Here is a 27966-nt window from a genome sequence, read left to right on the forward strand (position 1 = left end):
ATAGTCAGATAGAAGAAAGAGGAATTTGGATTGGCACAGTGGCCACACACATGAGATGCATGGATACCATAGAACTTTGCTGGTGGACAGACCTGGAGGGAACAGCACCGTGTCTTACAGCAACCTGCAAGACAGCAGCAGGGCTGGGGACAGCTTCAGGAGGCAACTTCAGCTTCATGGCCATTCAACCTGAGACTAGTTAGGCTGTTGCTTTCTCTTCCTCCCCAACCCAAATCATGTATCTCTGGTCTCATCCTCATACACTCACTATGGTCTGCTTTTCCCAGCAGCACCCAGTGCTTTACCCAACATCTACTGGTGAGCACTCAAGGGTGAATGTTGCTGGAACACCAAATACTCTGCCTGGGAGGTGCTGCAGCTGGAACGAGAATGATGAGAACCTTGGTCTATTGGCTCTCCAGACATACTGACTCCCAAAGGTCCTCACAGGACTAGGAAGGGGAGAAGCCAATAGTCATTATCGAGAGAAGCCTTGAGCAACACCCAGTTTATATGGGACTGCAGGGTGGAAAACAGCACTAAGGCTCAACAAATGATCTTTGCTTTTGCCACTGACCTAATACAATATAATCTTAAGAACCATGTAATAATTCTATTTTCTCTCTGAAAAAGAGCCACAGCTGACCCTCAGGTCTAATCCTTTTGATACCTGAAAGTGGGGGTGCAGAGTGGGCGCTGGAGAGGAAGGAGAAGAAATCCAAAACAAAACAAGCCAGCTGCTACAAAGCTGTGACTACAGCTTATGAGGTTTAATTTTACACACGAGTAACCTTGGATACCTAGTATTTGACCCCTAAATGGCCCCAGCTGAGCCCAATTACTATCTGTGCACACACACCTGTGTTTTCTGTAAGTCAACACAGTAATAAGGCTTTGTTTTCATTCTAAAGCTCCAGACAGATGAACTGAATTCAGTCCTGGGGATGTGCTCTACTAACAAGTAAAGGCCACACAGAAAGTTTAGGACATTTTGTTTCCAGAAGACACACTCATATTGCAAAACTGTGGCTTAGCTTTTGCTATTGATTTTAAACAATATTTAGCACAAATTCTTTTACTGAGGAGAAGAATTCTCTTCCCATTTCTGCCATCAAAACAAGATGTTATCCTGTACATCTTTAAGTCCACCGGTGCTATGAGTTGAATGTCTGTGTCTTCCACTGTGCCCCCTCCCCTGCAAATTCATATGCTGAAATCCTAAACCCTAAGGTGATGGTGGTATTAAGAAGTGAAGCCTTGGGGAGGTGATTAGATCATCAGGGCAGGGCAGAGCTTCACGGATGGGATCAGTGCCCTTATAAAAGTGATCCCAGAGTGTTGCCTTGTTCCTTCTGTCATATAAGGACACAGCTAGAAGGCACCATCTATGAGCAACAGACCCTCACCCAACACCGAATCTACCTGTGCCTTGATCTAGGAATTCCCAAGCTCCAGAACTATGAGAAATACATTTCTGTTGTCTATAAGGTACCCAGTCTATAGTATTTTGTTACAGCAGCCTGAATGAACTAAGATACCCCCAAAAAGTAAACTGCATTAATTAGAACAGGTAGGGACTTAAAGAGTGACAGAAGGGTGCCGTGGGCGTTAGTGATCTGCCTACCATCAGCCAAGCGGCCTTATTGTGGTCACAGCACCTCAAGGTTTACTTTCCTCCACTCTGAGTTCATATGATTTACATTTTGGCTTCTGTCACTTTCTCCGGGTTCCAGGGGTGGGGAAGTGACCCAGGATTGGTCAACTGGAGTATTTCACACACCCCTGCCATAGGGGTGGTCACGGGGCACAAGACAGATTGATAGAATCCATTCAAAACTATTTAGAAAGCAAAGTTGAGTGCCAACAGAGAACAGAACAGAATTCTGCTGCACCTACTGTTGGGACAACACCGAGACTCTTTTTTGTTAAATACAAAAAATACAAAAATAAAATACTTTTTTTTTTTTTTTAAGCTAAAGCCACTTTGAGCTGCACTTCTGTAGCTTTTCCTTAAAAAGTCTGGACATGGTTGAGGTCAGTCTGCTGGAATTTTATTTCTTTCAATTTACTATGGTTGAACAATAATATTTAACATGAATAAAGTAGGCAGTATTCGGATAGACCAAATGATTGAGACCTCCTAGTATCCTCCTAGTGTTGAATACTAGGGAAATGTAATCCCTTCCTCTTGAGTATAGGCTGGACCTAATGACTCTCTTCTAATGAACAGAAGCCTACAGTGATGAGATGTCACTTCTGAAATTAAATTAAAAAAAAAACTGTGGTTTTTTGTCTTGCATGCCCTTTCTTGCTCTCTCTGGCCCACCTACTCTAAAAGTGACAGTTGCCTTGTTTGAGCTGCTCAATGGAGAGGGGCATTTGGGGGGAGAAAAACCCCTCACAAAACTGGTATCTCCATACAATAGCCATCTAGAACTTGAATCCTGCCTGCAGCTACATTGGTGAGCTTAGAAGGGATCCCACCCCATTCCAGCCGAGAGATGATTGTAGCCCCAGCCTATACTTTGGTCACAGCCTTCTGAGAGACTATGAACCCGAGGATCCAGCTAAGCTGCACCAGTATTCCTGATCCACAGAAACTATGAGAGAAGAAATGTTTGTTTTTTTAAGCTGCCAAATTTTGGGATAATTTATCATGCAGCAATAGATAACTGATAGAAAGGAATTAAACTTCAATAGATTAACAATAAAATACTTATCCTTTGCCTTTTTGTTATGTTTTCCAAGACAACTCTCAATTACTTTATTTTTAGGACTTTAAAATGCAATTTCAGTATATTCAAGGTCACAGCATAATTCTATTAGGTTGACAGAATATGGTATTTGAGTATTAAAATTCTTTACAAAAAGGCTCACACTTGAAATTCCATTCTAGTTTAGATGAATCTGTTTTACAAATACACACTGAGAACCTGCTATGTTCCAGGCACAGGAGAATTAAGTCAGATGGGCAGCTTGTTTCAAAGAGATCTAAGTCCATTCAGGAGAGGAGAAAATCCCGTAAGATTTGGAAATAAGTGAATCAGGAGGAGTACCAGCACTCACTAGTTGTGTGACACTGGATAAGCCATTTAAATTTTCAGTGTTTTTGTTTTCTCATCTATAAAATGAGGAATAACAGTAACAACAGCTAATTTATCAACTTATAAGATGGCTAGAAAGACCAAAAAGGACAATGTATGTTATAGCATTGTAAAATTTTAAAATAATATAAAATTATAATTATTGCAATGGTTATTACTGAAACTATAATATACAAACTTTACTATAGAAATAGATAAGAATGGTCGATAATTAATTTGCTGTTTACTGTCATGTAAAAATTTTTTTCCATTAACTATTCAAACATATCCTTAAATTTGAAATTTGTATTCTAAACATAGCTGTTTTGATCACTCTTTTCAAAACCATGCAATCCAAATTACTTCTCCCTTGAATATAAAACTCTCATACTTTCATCTTAATTTATTCTCTGTGACAAGATAGTTACAGTAATTGTTTACAGAAAAACTGAGTGAAAATTACAAGGAACATGCAAATTCTAATCATTTTGATTAGACCAATTAATAACTTTTATAAGCAGAAAAGTTTCTATCTTATAAAAAGGAGACACAATTTTATGTGGTGTTAAATTTAAAGTGTTTAGAGCTACCATTTAGAATCCATTAAATGTTCTCATTACTTCTATTGCCTTCTCCACTAAGCTTTCTTTAATATAATTTGTGATTCATTAGATCAACATTTTGAGGTCACTGAAAACACTTTATTTTCAATATGCCACTGTACTTAAATTTATAATTCTAGTCCAAACAGCAGATCCGTTAATAAAAATGCACAGGCAAGAATAACTGATTTCATTTTAGGGAAAAGATATCAACAATAAACTGCTTTGGACTGCGCAATCAATGGTTATTGAATTCTGGACTCCAAGCTAATATTTCCAGCTACATAGGTCCTTCAGACTCAAGTTGCCCACTTTGCTTTTAATGAACAAGGTCAGAATCATGAATTTAAGTACTGTGACATGAACAGAATACTTTACCTCAAAAAATTTTAGCCTTGAGGCATCGTAAACTGCCAAGTATCTTTCCAGTAGTCCTAAATATTAATATATACTTTAAAGTTGGAGATAGATCTGTCCCTTGAAATCCACTATTCTAGTTGTCTACAGTTTGGTGTGAAATAAAATAAAATTAAACATTTATTAAGCTCTAACTATGGACTACCCCGGGCACAGAGGGAATACGAAGATGAAGTATGAAGTAGATGAAGTACATAAAATATAATAGAAAACTTAGATAATGTAAGGAACGAGAAATGAATTCAAGGTTCCTAGTTTTTAGAGGATAATGCCTTTATAGCTAAAAGAGAGAAGAAAGGTACAGGGAACACATTTGGGTAGGAGCTAAGGTATTGAGTTCAGTTTAGGAAAAGTCGAAATCTGAGGTAATGGACCACCCAGATGACAGTTGGAAAGATAGATCCAGAGCTCATTTGTGACATCTAAATTACAAAACGAGGGAGGCGGAGATAGCCCAGGAAGAATTCAGAGAGTGAGAAGGGCCAGTGCTGAACCCCAGAGTTAAGGGGAAGGAGCGGGAGGAAGAAGAAGGTATCAAAGAGAGGCTGGAGGACTGGAAAGAAGATGAGTTACAGAAGCCAAGAAAGGAAAGACTCAAAGACCAAAATGATGACTAGAACAGTTGCTACAGGAAGCTCAATGAAGTTAAGAAAGTCTTAAAGACCACTAAATTTGGAATAAGGAGATCGCTGGTGATCTCTGCTGAATCCTTTTCAGTAGAGTGGCAGGTGCAGAATCCAGAGGGCCACAAGGCACTGCTCAATCACTCTGAGTGAACCAGGCATCTGCTTTGTGTTTTGGGGACAGGAAAGTACATGCTGCATAGTGGAAGTTTTTGTAAAAGATATTTGGAAGGTTGGAGAAGCAAAGTCAAGTAAACTAAGTAGCCCCTATCTTCAGTCCAGAGTGTGTTTCGGGATGGGAGGAGCAGACTGGGACTTCAGAAGAGAGGTGCGATTTGGGAATAATTGCTTAGGGAAAGGGAAAGAGAGTGGCTGGAGATAAAGACAAAAGATTGATGACTAGTGTTAAGAAACCAGCTGAGGCTGGAACTCATAAATCTGTAATGTAGCCAACCACCATGGTTATACAGTTTTTTTCTTCCAGTAATGTCAGTAGCAGGAGTGAAGACCACAGATGGTTTGATGTAACTAAGGTTGAGCACTGGCAGGGTTGTAAGGATGAAGTCTCGAGGAGAAACAAATACTTGAGGGGCCTGGTGATTTATCAGGGAACCGAATACCTAATCAAAGAATAATTCAACAATACTCTTTTTTGATGTCCTTAATATTAGATATGTATTATTTCAGCTTTTGGGGTACAAGTGGTTTTTAGTTACACAGCTGAGTTGTATACTGGTGCTGAGATTTTAGTGCACCTGTCACCCAAATAGTGTACATTGTACCCAATATGTAGTTTTCTATCCCTCATCCCCCTTACCCTCCCCGATTCTGAGTCTCCAGTGTCCATTATATCACTCTGTATGTCTTTGCTTAGCTCCCACTCAAAAATGGGAACATGCAGCATTTGATTTGCCATTCCTGAGTTAGAGAAGTCAACAACGTTCTCACATGTGGGGATGACTGGTAGGGAATTGAAGGGCCTGGAAAGTTTAACATTCTGGAAGAGGTGGGAAAATGAGATTTTATGAAACTTCTGAGGAGAAAAATAGATACAAAAATAGAGAAAGAACCTGATAAATGTAAGAGCTACCAAATACTTTAACAAAGCAAAAGAACTGATTTGGAGCTTTTAGAAATGATACACTTTACTACTACTTTTCTCTACAAAGCTTAATATTTGCACTTTGTTCATAACATCAAACAACTCCAAATCATATCAGACCATTTCTTTCTTTTTTCTTTTTTGCAGTGCAGTAGCATGATCATGGCTCACTATAGCCTTGACCTCCTAGGCTCAAGTGATCCTTCTGCCTCAGTGTCCACACCCCCTTCTCCCAAGTAGCTGGGATTACAGGAACGCACAACTATGACTGGCTAATTTTAAAATTTTTTGTAGGAGCTGGGCCTGGTGGCTCACACCTGTAATCACAGCACTTTGGGAGGCCGAGGGGTGAGCTTGAGCTCAGGAGTTCAAGAACAGCCTGGTCAATATGGCAAAACCCCATATCTACAAAATAAAATAATTTAAAAAGTAAATTTTTCATAGAGGCAGAGTCTCCTTATGTTGCCCAGGCTATATGGGACTATCTCTGAGGTTTGCTATTACAACTCAAACTAAGAGATCTCTGTCTCACTTAAATAAAATATTGCAATTTCTGATTGAGGAACACTCAACTTTACAAAGTAAAAACTAAAAAGTAAAAAACAAAACCTTCCAAATGAAAAGAAAACATACCTAATTGTCTGAGAAAATTACAACACTCCAAGTAGAACACTTTAACAAAGCCAAGCTCAAACTGGATAACATAAATTACATAACCTGACACTAAGAGTTCCCTGACCACTGTTGCCAATAATCCAAATAATATTCACTAAAAATGCATATATTTTATAGTAAATAATTTTACTCTATTTGAGACATATTTCCTATCAGTAAATTTGATATGTAGGTATTTACTTTATTCATGGAAGAGGAGAATATGATTCATGTGTGACTTAGCAATAGAAAATATAAATAAATAAAACTAGTTCCTATATAGTTTTCCAATTCTCATGAATTCTAGATTTATTTGGAATTCCTCAGCAAACTCTCTGATCGTATGAAAGTTTTATACCCACATTCACATTTTTTTTATATAGATGCATTGGTTTTTTACTGTTTAGCTTTTCACAATTTGAGTTGTAGGTATTACAGACAAAAAATGCATTCATATTCAAATATTCTGATGGCTGGACATGACACAGGACAATGTCACAGCCCTCCTGCTCTTGTACTATGTTGCTGAGGGATTATACACAAAGCTGAGTCAAAGTCCCAACTCTAAACTGGATCTGTTTGCTCACCTTGGTGACAAGTTTTCTTCCAGTCCAAGTATGCTGTGAATTACATACATCAGTCCCTAATTTCAGATTCAGTGGGAAAAAAACAATAACAACAAAGTCACACTACAGTGTAAGGTAAATTCTCTCATTCAAAGTATAACTGAATACAAAATAATTGAATGAACATACTGAGAAGAACATTCATCTCATTACAAAAATGGTTAGTCATAACAGCATGTTGCGTTTGCTGCTTTTTCTCCTTTTGGAGCCGTGGAATTATATCCAAGCTGACTCAGGAGTTCATCAACCCATCACGAGGATTGAGGCTGCCATCATGAAAGCACAGTTGGCTGGCAGCATGGGGAAGGATGGCACACAGCACTGCAGTTGGGAGCTGGGACATTCCTGCCATTGCTCTCAGCACATAGTAGTGCTTAATGCATATTCGCTGATAATAGCTAACACACCGACAATTGTGTAACATTGAGAAAATTAAGCTCATTTGGCTCAAGTTTTATCTCGAAAATAAAGATAATAGTATTAGTCTCATGGAGTTGTGTGGATTAAATGAGCTAATCCACATAAATTACTAAGCATAGGGCCTAGCACACACTGATCTCAGGAGATCAAGCATAATAAACTTCGTAGCGTGTGTTGAAAAGAAAAAGGTAGGTCTATAAGAATCTTATAAACACTGCTTTCCCCTTCTATTTTCCTTGCATTTGGATTCTCAAAACATCTGTTGCAAGAGCTGTGTTTTCCTGTGCTACACAGAGTAGTAGATGGAGAGGAATAGCATCGGAATCATGGATATGGCAAACTAAGATTCTTACAGCCAGAGTATGGTTTTCTAAACTTTCTAATCATTTCAAATACGTGAATAGTGACTACAAAGTAATGAGATAGGTTTCTGTGGGTGGCTTACGGGAATCAGTCTTCTTCACAGCTTTTTAAGACAGAAACATCTATAGATGGCCCAGGCACTGTCTTAGATGCTGGAATACAAAGATGAGGATATGGCACTCACAAAAGGACACTGTATGTAAGTAATCACAAAACAATGGAGTAATTGGGGGTGCCATTCACATACACAGGGGCTCCAGGGCTAACCCTTGGGAGAGTGAGCAGGGTTGTGGGAAACTTCACATGAAGGCAGTGTTTGAAGCAATGGGAAGTGTATGGGGGAGGATACGATTAAAAATACACCAAGTTCACAGACTTAAATACTTACGTTACTTCTATTCTGAGCTGTGTAATCTTGAGTTAGACGTTTTCTCTCTTTAAGCCTTAAACAATTACTGAGAAAATTACTCTGTTGTTAGAGATATTAAACTTATGTAAAATCAGAGGGCTGGATTGGAAGATCCCAACAGTTCTTAGGTTTAAAATTCCTTTTATGCCTGATCATTTTCCAAATAGTGCTAAAAACACATTATGCAGAAGATTTGGAATTTTTAAGAATAAAAGAGAGAGGTGTTTGTTCCTATAAATCATGAAAACTTGGCATTGGTAGATAAAACCAGCCATAAATAACAGTTTTAAGGTGCTGGGAATTCCCCAATTCTACTTCAATAATGAAAGACTACTGTAAATCCATAAAGTGGAAATTTACAACCAACTGCTGAGCACACGTACATCTCACCCTAAATTTTAACAGCTGTTCCCCTAAAAGTGATCACGATTATAAGCAGGGTGAAATGTACTGAGCAAAGTTTTTAAAGGTATAAGTTCATATTCATGTCTTCAAAATACTTGCAGAAGTTAATTTTTTGCAGGCAGATTACAGTTTACAAAAACAAGTATTAACCAGAGCTGTAATCATTTGTAAAACTTTCCACTACAGTTATTTGTTAACCTATATCCAATTTTTAGAATCAGCAAGGATGCCACTGTTGGCTTCACATTCCATATTGCTTACATTTGACATGTGCCTAGTTTTATCTCAAAAATAGGGTTTCAGAAATCAAATGTTATTTTCTGCACCTGAAAATTCATGAACCACATACCACTGCCAGCAGAAGCACAATATGAAAACATAAGACCAGCTTAGCAGTAATCAAAAGCACCTGTTTTCACAAAATGTTTGCCACTGTTCTGAAACTACACATAAATTTTAAGTTTGTTGGCTAGACTCAATCCTGAAAAGCAGTTCAGATAATTAACAGAAAACAGGTATTTCATCTTACATTAAATTTATTTTTAAACATAAAAGTCCAATCCTCTGAATCATATTTAACAAATAGTAAGTTATGTAGAAAATAACTTATTCCAACAAGCAACATACAATTCCCTGTTTATCTATTGATAGTAACATAATCTATAATAGTAATATAAAGGGTCTAATTCTCCACAAAGCACAGAAGATGGTGATGCTGTGGGCTGTAACCTGAAAGACCCTGTACAACTTTGTGCACTTTCTGGAAATAATTTCTTGATATATAATCTTTCCTTGGACATACAAAAGCCATTAAGAATCTTTATAATGGAGTACACTTGAAAGACTAGGGAGAAGCATAAAATAATTTTGTTCTACAGAAAACAAACAACAAACTATAAAGCAATCATACATTTTAGTATCCTCTGATGACATGGTAAGTGTACTTTCAGCTTAAGAATCATGCTCAATGGACGTTTAGGATCCAAATACAGAGAAGATTATGACACACTTACTAACGCTATTCTACAGACAGAGCAAACCATCTTTTCATACCCCCAAATCACCACCCCCACTTTAGACAATCCCTAACTTTGCAATAGTGTACTAACAGAAGACTCCTCTATGTGAATAGCAACAGCAGTCCTGCAAAATAAAGGTTTTCTCCAGTAACTATGTCCCCTTTGGCCACAGTCATCTTTTACCTGTTAGTGAAATATTGCAAAAACACTTTATGATTAGGCCTGGTTTTAAATCTACATTTTTCCTATTCTAAGTGCATTATTCCTAGGAAAAAATGGATTCTGAATTTAAAAAAAAACTGATTTAACAAATGAATGTCAAGGAAACAAGCCATCCAGAAGATGGCAAGGGAAGTACTGTATTAGAATGAATATACTTTTATCTCTGGAGGCTTTATGACCCAGCCTCCTCCAGATTATACAATGACTCCATCTCTTCAATCAGGGTCATCCCAACATCCTGTTCTCCAAGGAGGAACACTGTATCTCAAACGCTCACCCTTCTCACCACCTCCAGCACTCCATCCCAAAACTTTGATCTGGTTTTCTTCATTGTACTTGCCACTAGTTTTTCTGTTTTCTTTTTAGCTTGCTGACTCCACTAGGGCAAGGACCTCCTCTGTCTTCTGTACCACGGTATCTCCAGCATGTAGAATGACTCTTGACACGTGCATCATCAAGTAATTGCTGAATGAATAAAAATGGTAGGGTGCTTACCACAAATACAATCTTCCTATTCTTGAAAGAATAAAGATGGTAAGAAGAAAATTCAAGCATTGTATTTTACTATTTACAATATTAATTATGAGCAACTTATTTAGTCACAATCTCATACTATTTTGAGCCAGTTCAAATAATTTATAAAACAGAGATCTTCAAAGGTTTGGATATTAACTGAAATTCAGCTCAGTTTCTACATATCTATAAACCTAGTTACTGATGTTTAGTTTAAATCTACAGATCCAAATAACTCAGTCCCGTGGTTGGATGTTTCAGAAAAGCTTTTTGGTTGTAAGATTATGTAATAGTGAGATAGTGGGGTAGAATTCTAACACTTCAAATTTTAAAAAGCAGATTAAAAATTCTATTATATTCTAATACACCACTAGGCATGTTTCTATCTGGCATCATGGTGAATGATATGGTGAGAGGTACATGGGGAAGTTGTGTGTTCCCCTCTAAAACAAGACTTAACTCTCTAAATGAAAAGTAAGGGCAAAGAATGTTAAATGCACTGCAGTTATGCTGCTAAGTGGAACGTCGTCTGTTTAAATTTGCCCACTAGCTATCCCCTTCTTCCAGCTGTTTGGGATGTATGTTGCTCTGGGGAGACACAGCTCTACTGACTAGACCTGCCAGTGATTCCTCTCTCTCTGCGGTCTTCAGCACTCTCCACTGGGATTTAGAACCCCATTTTACAAATAGGAAACTGAAGAAGCATACTGACCCAGGTGATTCATCCAAAGTCACATAGTTTTTTAGCCCCATTAAGAGAATTATATTTTGGGAGGATGGGAACTTTTATGGAAAGAATATAGTTTCCATCGGTGGCATTTATTTCTATCAAACGAAAATAACTAAAGAATCATATTTTCCAAATAAGAGCTTACCAACACTATCAAACTTGAAACTAGCTAATCTGAGTTCCAATCTGAGTTCTGGTCCTTTCTAATTCTCTAACCTAGAGACCTTAAGGACTGGAATTAGTTACTACAACCCTGAGAGGAGCCTCTTGATCCTTCATGTCTGTCTCCTTTGGATGTGGGCTTGATTCCCTCCCACTCCAGAATGGTTTCTCCATGAGCACAGTGCACTGAGTTGAATTTGCAAACTCCCACAGGAGCATTCTGATTGACCTAGCTCAGTTTATGAACAGACAAATCACTAAAGACTAAAACGTGGTAATTGTCTATAATTGTAACCCAAATTATCACAGTTTTGATCAATCAATAATGACAGAACTGAAGGAGAAACAGGAATATTTTAAATTTGAACATTGCTCTTCCAAGGGGAATGAATAAAGAGTTTTAAGGCAGACAAATAGATGACCACTACATCATGCAAACACAAAGCACTAGAATATGCTTTTTATTAAATAAATAGAAGGCTTTGTGATCTTGTGGAAATCAACAAAAAAGAAGAAGAAAACAAGAAATAAAAATTACCACATGGATGTGGGCCCAATGCAGAGCTCTTCTGTGTTTGTATAGTTAAAACAGAAATAGCATTGAAGGAATTACTCACCTCCACATGCCATATGTTACATCCGTGAAAGAGTAATGTGAATAAAAAGGAGGCATGAAATCTTATTGCACATTAAATTCAATAGAGTCTATGTTTATTTGGGTCAAGATATAGATTTTGAACACATATTGTATTTCTTGGAATAAGCCAGCAACTTAACATATAACTTACAATGTATTTAAAGGAGGCATAGGTTTATTCAGTAACTTGCCTTGTCTGGAAATGAATGTGTTCACATTGGAAGGATTTAAATGAAAGTTGGATGTCCATATAGCTGGGATATTGAAGAAGGACCTTCTATTTCAGATAGCATGCCATACTAACTGGACTCCGAAGTCCCTCCTAACTCTAACACTGTTTGAAATAATTATGCCATTTTAAGTCCCCTGAAAGAATATTCATTGATGAAGGTAGCTATATTTGCAAACCACAGAGCAAATGAGAGGTGATACAGAAAATCACCTCTGGTTTTTGAGCCACCGATAATCACTTTAATTAACATCATCTGTAAATATAATATCATGTTAATTTGACTTGCAGTATTAAATTAGGAGTTTGTTTTTGTTCAGGAGTTTAAGATAAGATGGCCTACTGTTCAAAAAAATAAAGCCACCTATCAGAGAACTAAGTAGTCATAATTAATATGTAGATGATCCTGGACCTTAAATATCACCAGAAGTCTCATCAGTGAGCTAAAGCAAAAGTGGGGATGAGAGGTGAAGGACCAGATCCAATAAGGGAGTCTGGCTGCTATTCCTAGTTCCACGACGATGAGTGGGGACTCCGTTAAGTTGATCAATCTGTTTGTATATTAGTTATTTTATCTAAAAAAATACTCACGTTGACAAAGTAGATTCTAAGGTCCTTTTCAACTTTAGTATTTCTTTATTCCATATAGAAAAAAATATAGCTTGAGACAAGAAAGTTGGTGATACAAAATAACCAGCAAATGGAAGATGCTAGCCAATCAATTTTCAACAAGACAAATATACTATAGATGGAAAGCAATTCTTAGGGAAGAAAAATAAGCAGTATAGTCATAAAACAAGCAAGTTTGCCCTATTTCTTTATAATTGATATTTCTTCTAATTCATCTGGGATTTTTTGAGTTAAACTGAATACAGCTAAGGCTTGAATCATCCAGGATTTCACATCCAAGACCTGTCAGTTTGATGATCCCACTATTTTTAACATAGAAATAAATGGCTTCTATGCTTGTAAGCACTAGAGAAGTAAGGACAGCCTATGAAATGTGCTTCCCTCTCTCCTTCCTTTTCCCCTCCCCAGTTCCTTCCTCTTCCCTGTCATCCCCCACAGGCTGAGGAAGGCAAGACTCCCTTTGATTATGTGTTCAGCTCTTGCACATATTTCTGCACAAATCAGGCATCTTTCCAAAGTATATGTCAGAGTTCTCACTCTAGCCTTGTGGCACACTTATCAAGAAAGAAAGTCCTAATTAGATGTCAGTTTCCTGAAGCAGAGAGGGTGTGGTTACATGAATTTACCAAAGGGAGAAAACTCTAAAGGAACCAGTAAGAATAAATTACTTATCTAATCACCCACACCACAGCCTAAAAATTATCATTCTACAAACACCACCGTCAATATTGTTTTTTCTCTAAGAAGAACAATGCATCGTGTTTTTCAATGACATGAAAGAAAGTGAAGCACCCTTTTAAAATACAATTTGAACATCTAAGGCACTTTAAAGCCTGAATTGCCTAACTAGGAATTGTAAATGCATACAATGCATCATAAAATAACTTAGCTAACAATGATTTCATACACACACATCACAATTACTGCTGAATATCTATTAGAATAGGCAAACAACAACAACAAAACAACAAATGAAATAATTTGTACATACAAATGACCCTTTTATTCAGAAGGTCTAAGCCATATTCATGTTCCTCCCTTTCTCCAGTTTCCCTGAAATGACCTCAGTAAGAAAAGTTAATTGGTCACTAATGACTGCCCTGAGAGCTTTCCCACACAGCTTTTCTTCAATCTAGGTGAGTCAGGAAGACCAAGAACAGCAGTTCCCATGAAGGAGTCCCACTCCTAATTCCATACCATTACACAGGTGTATAAGATGCTAGCGCTGTACATGAGAGTGGCTCACATACCTCTGCTCATAAGAGAGAAACAAATTCTTCTTTCTCAAGTAATTCAGCTGCATGGACAGCAAGAGGTCAGGATTGTTATATATAAGAACAGTGTTAAGAGATTGCTTCTTTAATATACATTATCTCTCTTATAGCTGGAATATTATCTGGTGTGTTAAATAAAAATACACATGCAATAGAATCAGACATTTTATTTTTGTATGACAGATGAATTAACATATGACCTGCCAGAGCCTATAAAAAGACATTACCATAACACAGTATTTAGTGAAAAACAAAAACACCAAACATAATAAAATGGAATGTTAGGGTCCTCTTCTAGCTCTTCACTACATTCAAGTTTATGACAGTTTTGTAATCAAAGCAAGTTTTTCTCAAGGAAAAATACCAAATGAATCATCTTTGTGAAAATTTCAAAAAGTAAATGGTGCTTCTTGGTGGATACGATTAAATAAAAAATGCAGTCTTGGATTTACAAACATTTTCAGAATTTCAAAGGTTTATCAAAATTCTCCAACACTACTTAATATTCAGTGATAGATTATGACCCTAAAGTAACAGAAATTCTCCCTACTGAGCATTCCTTCCAGAAAAATGATTCCCTCAGGATATTTAGGTGATTTCTTTTTGCCTTAAATACCAATGAAAATTCTCCAGTTAATACCTTTACCTGAATTGTTTTGGAAATCAAGCAAAGTTCAAAATATATACAATATAGTTCTATAACTGGGAAAATCTTTAGAGACAAAGCCACCTTGTATCACATTTTTAAAAGACTAAAGTGTTTGGTGACTTACCCAAAGCATGAGTCTGTCTAGTTTATTTAAACTCTAACTCTAGAATTATGAAGGATAGATGAGTGATGAAAGCAGTTTTTAAAAAAATCAAACATGGCCATCTCATGTACATTGACATACATCAAGTCAATATAAAGTCAGAGGAGATTTAAAATCATTTTATCATCATTGTCACTGCGAAAACTGAGTTTTGATGGAATTTCAGAAAAGTCATCTATTATTAAAATAACTTCCCTTCCATAGCATTTCACCCTGTGGACATTTTAATTCAGACTCTGGCATTTAACGAGATTATAAGCGATGCTGTATTTAAGATGAAGGAATGGGTGGTGAAATTCTAAATCAGAACCCACAATAGAAGAGATATTAATTAGGATAAAATTGAATATCAGAACGGGAAAATGTACTACAGGGAGGAGAATTTTCTGGGAGGTTCTTTTTAGCTGACTATTTCATTATTACACATATAAAGTTCTTGTGGCAATCTGCTCTAAAGGAAAAATTGACAAGACAGAGGGTTAAGTTTCTTTCAAGAAGCAAACACTCTAGGGAGAAAAATAAGAATGACACTTCTGGTTCATCAATAGCATCATTAACTAAGATGTGAACATCATCAGTAAATTCCACCACGTTTTCAGCCTTAATGTAGATAGTTTTTCTAAGCCATCTAGAGAAACACAAGGGGTATAAACTTTTAAATTATGCCAAAAACTAACTAACTAAGATATGTTGTAGATGTAATTGAATTCAACCATATTACCCATTTGAGAGGACTGGTTTTAAAGTCAGTCTCACTCTTTAATGCTTTTCTACAGCTCTAAGATGTAAGTGGATGTCTCCCCTACCCAATTCAGAGAAGCCCTGAAACCGAAGCCAAAAGATGCACTGAGAAGTCATTGTATTATATGACTTATCTTCTTTAAAAGCCCTGGCTATTTGACATTTGATGAAATGCCAGATCCCAAGTGCCTGAGTCCACTCTGACACATTCTGTTTATTATGTAGTAGTTTCAAGTTGGGGACCCAATTTGCAACTAACTCCACAAGTTGTATATTACATAATGGGTATCTTCTGATAAATCACAGGAAAAACATGTCAGTTTCATATCTAAAGGAAATGACTTTTGATATTTAACATCTTATCCTTAGCATGGCCTTGACGAATGAGATAAAACGTGATTCTCTTTGAGTTATTTCACTTAATGTATAAAGACTACTTACTATCTTCATTATATAATTGTCCTAACTCTAGTTTGGGAATATTTCTTAGATACCTCCATATGTAGTTCTTCTTGTCAAGACATTTTATAAACTTACAGAGTAATTCTATTGTTTTTAAATTCTTACCAAAGCTAGTAGTATGTAGACATTTGAGAAATATTGTTCAATTCTATTTCTACAAACATACATCACGGTACAAACCTGAGATGGTATGAATCTGACTCAGTATATATTGACTGCAAAAAATTTGTACAATGTCTACCAGTCTAATTAAAAGTTCATAAGCTCCTTTTATTCAGTTTCTGAGTTTTCAGAATTACACATGCAATCTGACAATATTTTTTGATGTGACATAAATTTTAGTTAAATTCTAGGATATATTATGGAAACAAAATTTAGGAAACAGAGTGTCACTCTATTAGAACACATTATTCATGTACACACATTTAAAAGAGAAACATCTCTAAAACTCGGAGGTTACTCAGGTAAAAGCAATACAGCCACCTTATTCAAGCAAATATCAAATAATTACAATTTTACATTCTTGTATTATTGCCACCACATGAATTTTCAACCCTCAGTCTTCATCAATCACAACAGAATTTCTAGCATTTAGAAGGAATTCTCATGGCTTTCAATACCACAGAAATTGGGATTTAAATTATTTATTAGTTAATGCTCAGAGGTTATAAGTGGGATGCATTCATGATTAGACATCAAAAGACCAGAACGAATTAGAATTGAAATATAAGTTTATAAAGATCCTTATTCAAGAAGACAAATAAATAATTTTTAGCTTTTTAAAAATGTAGATCATACATAACTGTCATCTTCCTCCATTTGGGGCACATCATAAACTCAGTGATCTCTGTGCACAGCTGCTTTCTCTCTGCACCCTTAGGCATTTCTGGGCATTTTAAATCTAGTGGGACAAGTCTAAACCTTACCAGAAACTTAAAGCACTGACAGATAAAAGAAAACTGCTAGTTCTCTTCTATTTATAAGCTAATTTTCAAATGTCTCAATATAGACATATTATGAATACTTACAGGTATCACTGCTTCTAGCTGACAGCAAATAAGAATTAACCTTATTTAATAACAAAATTGTAAACATGCATCAGAGAAAGGTACTTGAACTTCCTTGTACAAACAACACCTCAGATTAATCACAGATAACTGTCTAGAAGTCTGTATCAGGAGCATTAAGCATTAACATCAACTTGAACATGAACAATTATTTCTTCCAAATGAGCTAGCCTTCCCTATTCTGAAAGAAAAAGGAAAGCAACAACTACAACAGAGCATATTCTGGCCACCTACTACGTTGGCTTGCAACTTTTTTGAATGGCTTATTAAAATAACATAATTAATTCCACCTAAAATATTAACGATGTGTACAGACCTTTGCTGGTGATACTGTCTAGACGCTATTATCTAATGGCTGTTCTTGAAACAAATCAAGCAAAACATAGCACTTCAGTACTTACAGACTGCTCACAGAGAACACCATCTGAGAAACCTTTTGCATTTAAGATTAAGGCTCCACACAAGGTTTATTGTTAGCCCCAGCATGGGAGAAGGAACCGGAGGATGGAGAGAAGCGCTTACTTCGAAAATGCTCTGAAGCGTAATAATAGACATCCTCATAGCCCTCGTGGTAATCCTCTTCTGGTCGGTACTTTTTCCCCTTTCTTCTCCTAGATCTTCTTATCGCCTTGACAAAACCCAGGAAGCGGTCCATCTCTTACTCACCGTGCAGCGCGGCACAGCTAGCACAAGAGCACAGCAACAGCCCAGCTGCTCTGCGAGCCGGTGGAGCATGAATGACCAATACCAAACCTGGACCAGGACAGCTACCCTTCTATCTACCTCTGGGCTCCCATCAACACGGCACCTTTGGCCATAGGAGGGGAAAGAAAATAATAGCGATATGGGTTTACCTTGACAATATTTCTCATTTAGATCAATAAACTGTCAAATCTGTAATTTTTTTTAAAAAAAAAGAGGAAAAGAGAAAGAAAGTGAAATGGCAATAAAAGACTAAGAGAAAAAACAAATAGCAAAGCTTTGGACTTTAAATAGCTTCAAAACAAAGTTCAAGAGATTCAGCTGAGGCAAGAGGAGTCCCAGCACGAGAATTTCACTATCCAATATCTCCATCATCCCATCATCAGGGCGGGGGTATAGGGAAGAGAGGGGCGGGGAAACACATTAGTCAATGGACTGAACCAAAGTTAGAGACTGAACTGACTTTCCTACCTGCTAATCCAACACCCTAATCCTAGCCCACATTATTTCAAAACATGTGCTTGGGAAACCTCTTGAAAAGCTATTGTTTTGCAATGGGCGTACTGATTAACCCTTTGTGCTCTCTTGCATATCATATTAATAAGCAGCAAAGTGGTTTCATCCATATGCACAGCCCTCTTGCTGACAGGAGTGTGCAGTATGTGTTAATTGGAGCAGCAGGGAGAAGGCTCAGCAGCTGCTTTCAAATGACACGTTTACCCACTGGGCATTAATGTATTCCAATCACTGTTTGATCTAAATATTAAAATGCACTTCACAGAGAAGCTTCTCATAGGCTTAGTAACAGCATACCATAATCAGCAAATAAAGGAAACTGCCTGGTTTAAGGGAAAAGAAATACAAATAATCCAACTCAACTTAGACTGAATTCAAATATAAACCTAGCTCAATTGTTACACTTTTAAAAAAACATGAAAGTAAATGGGCTGAACAGCAAACAAAACTCAATTCTTCTTGGTGAAGACAGTGGAAAGAGAAATTTCATAATATGCTCACATGTTGTTCATTCTTTATCTCTAAAAATCACAAGCTTTCAAAAATTATTTTTAAGTACAACAATCAGAAACACTTCATAGTAGATGAGAGAGGTACTCTAAAGTCTAGAGAGGTCAGCATTAATCATGAATAATTTTTTTTTCTCTATAGTTTCTTCTTCAGGTCTTTAAGTGAAAGAGAACTTTTAACACCATGAAAAATCTGATTTGTTTACAATATAATTAATCAAGCATGTCAGCATATTACCTATGAAACTAATGATATTCTGCAGCTCCATGTTCCCAGAAATATAATTTTTAAAAAGTCTTCTTACTGAATAAAGATTGTTCAATATCTGTGTAATGTCAAGTTTGCAGGATCATCCCAGAGGGAACTGACTGCACTTTGCACTCTCTGTTAGATTCACAAGCAATTTGTCTGTCTTCCAGATTTACACAGTTCCCTCTTTTCAGATATAAATTGATAATGATGGAGCAGGGAGAAATTTACTTAGAAAGGCAAATATTCATCAGCCAAGAACATTTCACGTCTAAAATGTGTAGCTACTTTCAATGGTTCTGTGAAGTTCCTTTATTCCCAGAAGTTTCCCATTTTGTATGCCTTAGGAGTAAGTTTGTGAAAAGAAACACTAACTTAATGATGCTGACAAAAAGATGCTACAAAATGTTTTATGAACATCTTTAAATGAAAAAAATCACTTGTCCTTAGGTTTCAAATCCTTTATTATTCTGATTCCCTCAACCAAAACAAACTAGAACAATTAACAAATAATGAATGAGAAATTTGAAGATCTGGATTTTAGACCTGAATAGTCACTAAATATATGACAATAATAATACACAATCTTTTAATTTAACCTAACAGCTCTAATAATGAGGTGAATGTCATTATACCTCTATGGATGAGCAAAAAAAGGTTCAGTGGTGTTTTAGTGGTTTGCTCGAGATCACAAAGCTAATATTATCATGGCAGGTAGTAGCAGGTATTTTTCATACCAGTTCAGAGATTATTTTGTCTATCTAAGAATTACATGCATTCAAGTTCATTCTTTTCTATGTAAATTTTCTCTTGAAATGGAATTTGAAAAAATTGTCAACTTTCATTTTGAATGGACCAAACATATATCTTGGTTTATGTGATTAATTCAAGTATATGTGTCCCCCAGAGATAATACAGGCAATAAATTTTACGCAACTACACTTGAATTTTAACTCTTAAATTAGTAGAGTCCACATTAAGTTTTGTAGTTTTAAGCTCCCAGTTCAATCTAAAAGGACTAACTTACAGAAGAGATGGTGCTTTACTCTTTAATACAAAGAAGATCCCTTTTGCATAGAACAACTTAAAACATTTCACTAGAGTCTGATTTTTTAATTTTGGTATTTAAAGGGACTGATTTTCTTTCTTTTTTTTTTAATTCATCACCATAAGGCATTTATTTATTTATTTATTTATTATACTTTCAGTTTTAGGGTACATGTGCACAATCTGCAGGTTTAGTTACATATGTATACATATGCCATGCTGGTGCACTGCACCCACTAACTCGTCATCTAGCATTAGGTATATTTCCCAATGCTATTCCTCCCCCCTCCCCCCACCCCACAACAGTAAAGGGACTGATTTTCTCAAGCAGTGGTAAGCAACTATTTTTGCACAAGAACTAATGCAGACAAAGTAAAATTATCTACATACCAAACTCTGTTTTCAGAAATAAACAGAAACTGTACATAAGCACCTATTATTTTTTTACTTCTGAAGGATTACATTTGTTAACATTTCAGTATCTGTAATGATAAAATTTTTATATGAGATGTGGTTTGGTGGTGCTGGGGAGGAGGAGTTTAGAGTTTAGCCATATATTTGAAGGCATACAGCAGAAGGTGTAAAAGCTCATTAAAACAATCAGAGATGCTTGGGAAGCCAGGATAAGGAAGCTGTTATTTAGGGGAGGTCCACTTGGGTCACAAAGAATGAAAGGATGTTGCAACAGATGATGTGAAGGAGGGAAAGCATGAGTATATGGGCCACAATCTAAAAGACAGAAGGCTAGATACCGGGTGCTCTGCCTGATGGGTGGCAGAGGTAAACGAGATCATTTTATTCAATTTTCCTGGGTCCATATTTCGATATGGTTTGTATCTGTGTCCCCACCAAATCTCATGTCAAACTGTAATCCCCAGCATTGGAGGTGGGGTCTGGTGAGAGGTAACTGGATCATGGAGATGGATTTTCCATGAATGGTTTAGTACCATCCCCTTGGTACTATTCTCTCAGCAGTGAGTAAGTTCTCATGAGATGTGGCCCATTAAAAATGTGTGGCACCTGGCCAGGTGCTGTGGCTCACGCCTGTAATCTCGGCACTTTGGGAGGCCGAGGCAGGTGGATCACAAGGTCAGGAGATCGAGACCATCCTGGCTAACACTGTGGAACCCCGTCTCTACTGAAAATACAAAAAAATTAGCCAGGTGTGGTGGCAGGCGCTTGCAGTCCCAGCTACCCGGGAGGCTGAGGCAGGAGAATGGCGTGAACCCGGGAGGTGGAGCTTGCAGTGAGTAGCGATCCCGCCACTGCACTCCAGCCTGGGTGATGGAGTAAAAAAGTGTGGCACCTTCCCCCTCTCTCTCTTGCTCCTGCTCTGGTCAAGTGAGATGCTCACTCCCCCTTTGCCTTCCACCATGACTGGAAGCTTCCTGAGGCCTCCCCAGAAATAGATGCCGCTATGCTTCCTTTACAGCCTGTAGAACTATGAGCCAATTAAACCTATTTTTTTTATACATAACCCAGTCTCAGGTATTTCTTTATAGCAATGTGTGAGAACGGACTAATATACTTCTGAATTTTTTCCCATCTTCTAAACTAAAATGATCCATGTTTAGCAATAAAGGGCCAGCCTAAAATCTTTGTCAATTCTTGGTTGTATTATAATAGCTAACTGTTGTTTAACAATTGCTTAACAGTTAGCTATTATAATACAACCAAGAGCTGACAGATTAGTAGTGTAGTTCAAGTCCATTCAATTAGGTGTACCACTCTTTGTGTAGAGAGAATGGCCCTATCACTCCATACCACAAACTCCAATAAGAGGTGCTATTTATCAGTTATTGCACTCTATAGTCTAAACTGATGGGACAGTTGAGAAGTTGCAAATGGCAGTTCACAGAATGGCAGTTTATCGCCCACAAATATGTTTTGTTTGGCTCACATGAATGTTTGTGGTTTTGTTCTTGGTTTTTTGTTTTTTTGGTGACAGACTCTAGTTCGGTCACCCAGGGTGGACTGCAGTAGCACGATCTCCGCTCACTGCAACCTCTTCCAGGTTCAAGCGATTCTCCTGCCTCAGCCTCCCGAGTAGCTAGGATTACAGGCACCTGCCACCACGCCCAGCTAATTTTTGTTTTTTTGTTTGTTTGTTTTTTTGAGACGGATTGTCACTGTTTTGGCCAGGCTGATCTCAAACTCCTGACCTTGTGATCTGCCCACCTCAGCCTCCCAAAGTGCTGGGATTAAAAGCATGAGCCACTGTTTTTCTGTTTTGTTTTGTTTTTTTAAACTGGGCAAACATCTAAAGTCAAGAGATTTCATAAATAAATCGAACGTTTGTTTTTGTCTTGAAATAGCAAAAGATTTGGTAACCTTGAGCCTGATTCCAATATGGCAACTATTGATTAGAGCTGAGTGGTGGCTGCCTGCCACCCATAAATAAACATGTGCTTTCTATTTAGCTAGAGTCCCTCCCCAGGGTCCAATTCAATCATTCAGTTACCACCTGGCCCCTGCAGGCATAAATGCTTGTGAACAATGGTTGAAGTACTATCCTGACTAGCCAGTCTCAAAACACTAATTACTTTAAAAGAAATTCCAGCACCCCTATATTTTGATGTAAAGAAAGCAGGCTATTATAATAAATTGGTTATCAGTTGAGCTAAATGTTCACTGAACTATAATATTAAATTTATTAGAAAAATTTGTTCACATGAGAAAATAAAGCAGTTTCAATTATTCAACAAAATGCATTTCAACCAGCAATGGCAAATACATGTTAACAAATATGTATTTTTCAAGTGCTAATTATTTTCTTTTTTGGGAAGTAGGCAATTGCCTATATAGCATTTACATGATTTCCATACTCTTCGGAACTGGATTCTTCATCCCCTTTTAGGAAAAAAGAAATGGACCAGCTATTGAGATTAAATCTTCAATTTATAACCTTTCCTAGATCAGTGATTAGGGAGTTCCCTTCAATGCATAATTAGATTGAGTAACGGTTATAGTATTTTTTTTGAGTAACAGTATGAAACATACAGTCTATAAGAGAAGTCTTTAAGACATTAAATTAATCTGGCCCTTTTAGATTTCATAGCATCTGCATGCGATGCCAGTAATTGCTGCAGCCTTCATGTAGCCTTGGGAGAGACACCCTGACCTATTGAGGATGAGAATGGGAAAGAAAAAAACACTCTGTTCTCTGGCACTAATGGTATTCTCATCAGACACACTCCTACTTTATTGTAGCAAATGATTTGTAATATCCCTTCTTACTGAAATTCATAGATCATGTAACTCATGAGCACATAATTTAAACACAAAATGTCTTCTTTTTTTTTTTTTTTGAGACAGGATCTTGGTGTGTTGCCCAGGCTGGAGTCCAGTGGTGCAATCACAGCTCACTACAGCCTCCACCTCTCAGGGTCAAGCGATCCTCCCACCTCACCCTCCTGAGTAGCTCGGACTACAGGCATGTCCCACCACATACAGCTAATTTTTGTTTTGTTTTGAGACAGACAGGGTTTCACCATCTGGCTGATCTTGAACTCCGGAGCTCCAGCAATCTGCCCACCTCGGCCTCCCAAAGTGCTGGGATTACAGGCATGAGCCACCATGTCTGGCCCAAACACAAAATGTCTTAATGCTGATATATATTTAATAATACGTATTTCAAATAAGCGGATCTGAGGGCATTGCTACAACAGAAAATATAGTTAAATCCTTGCAACCACTTCTAATGAATAATTCTGAATTTGAGAGGGGATCAGAAGTCATTCCATATAACATACAGAAAATAAAAAGGTAGACAGGTAGATATCAGAATAAAAACCAGTATATTCACTGTACACTAAAACTGAAAAATAATGTCTATATAACAGTATTAGCTTCTAGGCTCAAATAATTATAAATAGATTTTCATTTATAAGAGTTTTTATTGGCCAGGCATGGTGGCTCACGGCTGTAATGCCAGCACTTTGGGAGGCCAAGGTGGGTGGATCACCTGAGTTCAGGAGTTTGAGACCAGCCTGGCCAACATGGTGAAACCCCATCTCTACTAAAAATACAAAAACTAGCCAGGTGTGGTGGTGCCCGCCTGTAATCCCAGCTACTCGGGAGGCTTAGGCAGGAGAATCACTTGAACCTGGGAGGCAGAGGTTGCAGTGAGCGAGATCACGCCACTGCACTCCAGCCTGGGCAACGAGAGCAAAACCCTGTGTCAAGGAAAAAAAAGAGTTTTTACTGATAATAGTTATATGAGGGTTGTACAGGATGCAGAATAAATTTTCCATTTGTAACCACATCTCCCTCATTTTAATATTTCTAGCACCTTCAGCCACCATCCACGAAATGCTAGCAATAATCCCCAATCCCCAGCATTGTGATAACCCAAAATATAGAAAAAAATACTCATTATGTTTAAAAGACTTTTTCCATAAATAATTCTTAATTGGGTCTCTAATTTGATTCTGTCCAATTACTACTTATTTGTGTTGCTTATTAAATAAAGCATAGAGCCACCTGCCTAACCAGTGATAATATACCCTAAGTTTGCTCATCTGCAAATTGGTGAATAAACTAAGCCAATTCATCCATCTGTGAACTATTTCAAGGTCGACCCTCCATTGGCTACACGATTTCGAGTTAAAAAGACAGTGGAGGACAGTGCTTACAGTTTGATAATGTTTGCTTACTGAGCATGAAATGAAATTTAACTGTGGCATGTCTGCATTTGTAAATTTATTGTGGTTGTTTAGACTTCTTGCAAAATGAAATGTCAGGCAGTCATTCTGAGATTGCAAATATATTAGGCTTCAAAGGACTCAAATAACTGAGGTTATTGAGTTTTCAAAGATTTTTTTCTACTTTTTTTCTACCATATAGAATTAATATGTTCATTCAATAAGTGTAGAATGAGCATAAAAGACCAAAAGCATAACAATAATTTCTGAATGTAAAATGCTAAGTGAGCCGTCTGACTATTATAAGGGTTTCAAAAATGCTCATTGTATTGGAACTCATTATTTCCTGAAGGTGTATGTGTCTTAGGAGGAAAGATTTGAACTAGAAAGTCTCTTCTAGCTACAAGATGTTATTATTTTTATGCAGCTAGATGCTTTGAAGTGATGAAAAATATAGTGCTGATTATAGTGTCTTCTAAGGTAATTGTGAGACTTCATGGAATCTATTTAAGCTCAATGTTTGACGGTTCTGAAGAATATATTATCTAATGCCTTCTATTTCCCGGAATTCATTCCATTTTCCCTCTCTCTCTCTGATTCTCTCTCTCTGACTCTCTCCTCTCTTCTTCCTTCCCTCCCTCCTTCCCTTCTTTCTCCTTGCCAACTTGTTCTTTTCAAGCTACTTGGAGATCTAGAAAAGTCTATTTATTTTAAGTTATACACATTTATTTATTTATATTTGTCTCTTGGTTGGTTGGTTTTACCCAAGTACTGAATTTGTAAAAGCTGAGAATTTTATTTATTCTTTTGGCTACAGGAACATTTTCTTGGTATTTAAATTTGTTCCTGTGGTCTCACTTCTAAGTTGTCATAAATAATCTAATTTAAATTTCTCTTCTTTTCTGTCTCTAAACGCATTGCCATGTGATTCATCTTTCCTGCCTTCTCGGCCTTTTTCTCTTAAAGCCATTTCTTTGGCCCCCAATCCTAGCTATGATTTACAAGCAAACTTATTTGGGTTAATAGCAAATATTTTAAAGCACTTGTGAGTTTTAGATTTTTTAACGGCCATTTATCCAATTTGAGTTATCCAGCATTTCTGCCTCTTCTTTTTACTTTTATTTTTATTTATTTATGTATTCATTTTGCTATGGAGTATCAATCTGTCACTCAGGCTGGAGTAGAGTGGTGCAATCTTGGCTCACTGCAACTTCCACTTCCCGGGTTCAAGCAATTCTCCAGCCTCAGCCTCCTGAGTAGCTGGGATTACAGGCACCCACCACCACGCTTGGCTAATTTTTTGTATTTTTAGTAGAGATGGGGTTTCACCATGTTGGTCCAGCTGGTCTTGAACTCCTGACCTCAAGTGATCCACCTGCCTCGGCCTCTCAAAGTGCTGGGATTACAGATGTGAGCCACTGTGCCTGGCCTCCTCTTTAATTATTGAGCATTTGTCTGGTTCATTCATCTGTTTGTTCATTTATTTACTCAATTGTTCTTCACACACATAATTACATGTTCGATATTTATTATACAGTGGGTGTAGAACAGAATATGGAGGGAAAATTCTAAGTCATCATTCTCCTTGATAGTAGCTTTAGTTACAAGTTCAAATAAAGAGTTTAAAACCGTTAGCTTAAATTATACTTTTAGAATGTCTACGGCTCTAAGGATTCATTTTTTCACCCTATAAAATGTATTTAGTGCCAGTCACATGCTAGATGTTTAATGCATGATGGCTTTGACCAACTTTTAGAACTGGTCCTATTTCACATTCTTGCTGGTTGATTTTGGTGTTTGACATACTTTTTAGGAGGAAAACATTAAAGGCCCTTGAATAATTTAAACAGTATGTTTCCATGAACTATGAAGAATATGTGCTTGTCTCACACTAAATCTGATTCATTTATTCGACAAATGCTTCCTGTGTGTCTCTAGTGCCAGGCACTATTCACACTCTAAAGATAGAACAGTGCACATGAGGGTAACACTCCTCTCATGGAGGTATATTATAGATGAGGAAGTGTGTTAGTCTGTTTGTGTTACTATAAAGGAATACCTGAGACTGGGTAATTTATAAAGAAAAGAGGATTATTTTGGTTCACGGTTCCCTAGGCTGTACAGGAAATGTGGTAAAGGCATCTGCTTCTGGTGAAGGCCTCAGGGAGCTTATGATTATGGCAGAAGGGGAAGGGGAAGCAAGTATATCACACAGTGAGAGAGGAAGCAAGAGAGAGAAAAAGGTGCCAGGCTCCTTGTAAATAACCAGCTCTCACGTGAACTAATAGAGTGAGAACTCACTCATCACCAAAGAATGACACTAAGCCATTCAAGAGAGATCTGCGCCGATGATCCAAGGACCTCCCACTAGGCCCCACCTCCAACACTGGGGATCACATTTCAACATGAGGTTTGGAGGGGAGACACATCAAACCATATCAGAGGAAACAGATAACATACAGTAAGCACATCATCAAAGTAATTTCCAATAGTGAGAAGTGACAAGGTGATACAATGGAAGCGACTCTGGGAGCTATATTCAAATGGGGAGAGCGCAGAAAATTTTACCAGGAGGAGACACAACTTGAGCAAAGAACTAAAAAATACAAGAAGATCCATCCAAGCAAAGGTGTGGGGGCAGTACCTTTGATACAGCATGAACAGAAGGATGACAACACTGAGTTGGCATTGTGCCAGGGACAGGAAGGTGACCACTGTGGAGAATAATAGGAGAGGAAGCTAAAGAGGCAGGCAGGGGCCAGCTCACCTCAGGCTTCCCAGGCCCAGATACAAATTGTGGGCTTCTATTCCACATGCATTAGGAGCACATAGAACTCAGTGCATAGTGTTAAATAGGGAAGTGACATGATCTACGTTTAAGATGAATATTCTGGTTGTTTATGGAAAATGGGCAAGAGTGGAAATAGGGTTCTCAGAAAGAAATCAAGCATGATTCTTTGACTTTTGGTGTGAATAACTGGAAGGATAATACTGTGATAGTATTACTATGATAGGAATAATGATGGAGATACAGGTTTCAGGGCTGTGCCTTAAACTACTATCTATATTATGTGTATATACTTTATATATAGTTATA

At 37.3% G+C, this 27966-nt stretch overlaps 1 protein-coding gene across 20 annotated transcripts in view; it reads right to left on the reverse strand.

The window, feature by feature from the left end:
- GRIP1 (glutamate receptor interacting protein 1) overlaps positions 1 to 27966 on the reverse strand; it is an 852850-nt gene that overhangs the window by 438483 nt on the left and 386401 nt on the right. For 4 of the 20 annotated variants that reach the window (XM_054527388.2, XM_054527387.2, XM_063712183.1 and 1 more), the window contains exon 1: positions 17725 to 27951. The exons of 14 other annotated variants lie outside the window; for them this stretch is intronic. In XM_054527388.2, coding sequence (XP_054383363.1) covers positions 17725 to 17857 — 133 coding nt within the window. In that variant the 5' untranslated portion in view covers positions 17858 to 27951. Of the gene's footprint in view, positions 1 to 17724; positions 27952 to 27966 lie in introns of those variants that run through there. 2 more of the 20 variants (XM_054527373.2, XM_054527372.2) reach the window with 1 other exon arrangement.

Source organism: Pongo abelii, chromosome 10, assembly GCF_028885655.2.
Source record: "Pongo abelii isolate AG06213 chromosome 10, NHGRI_mPonAbe1-v2.0_pri, whole genome shotgun sequence".
NCBI lineage: Eukaryota > Metazoa > Chordata > Mammalia > Primates > Hominidae > Pongo > Pongo abelii.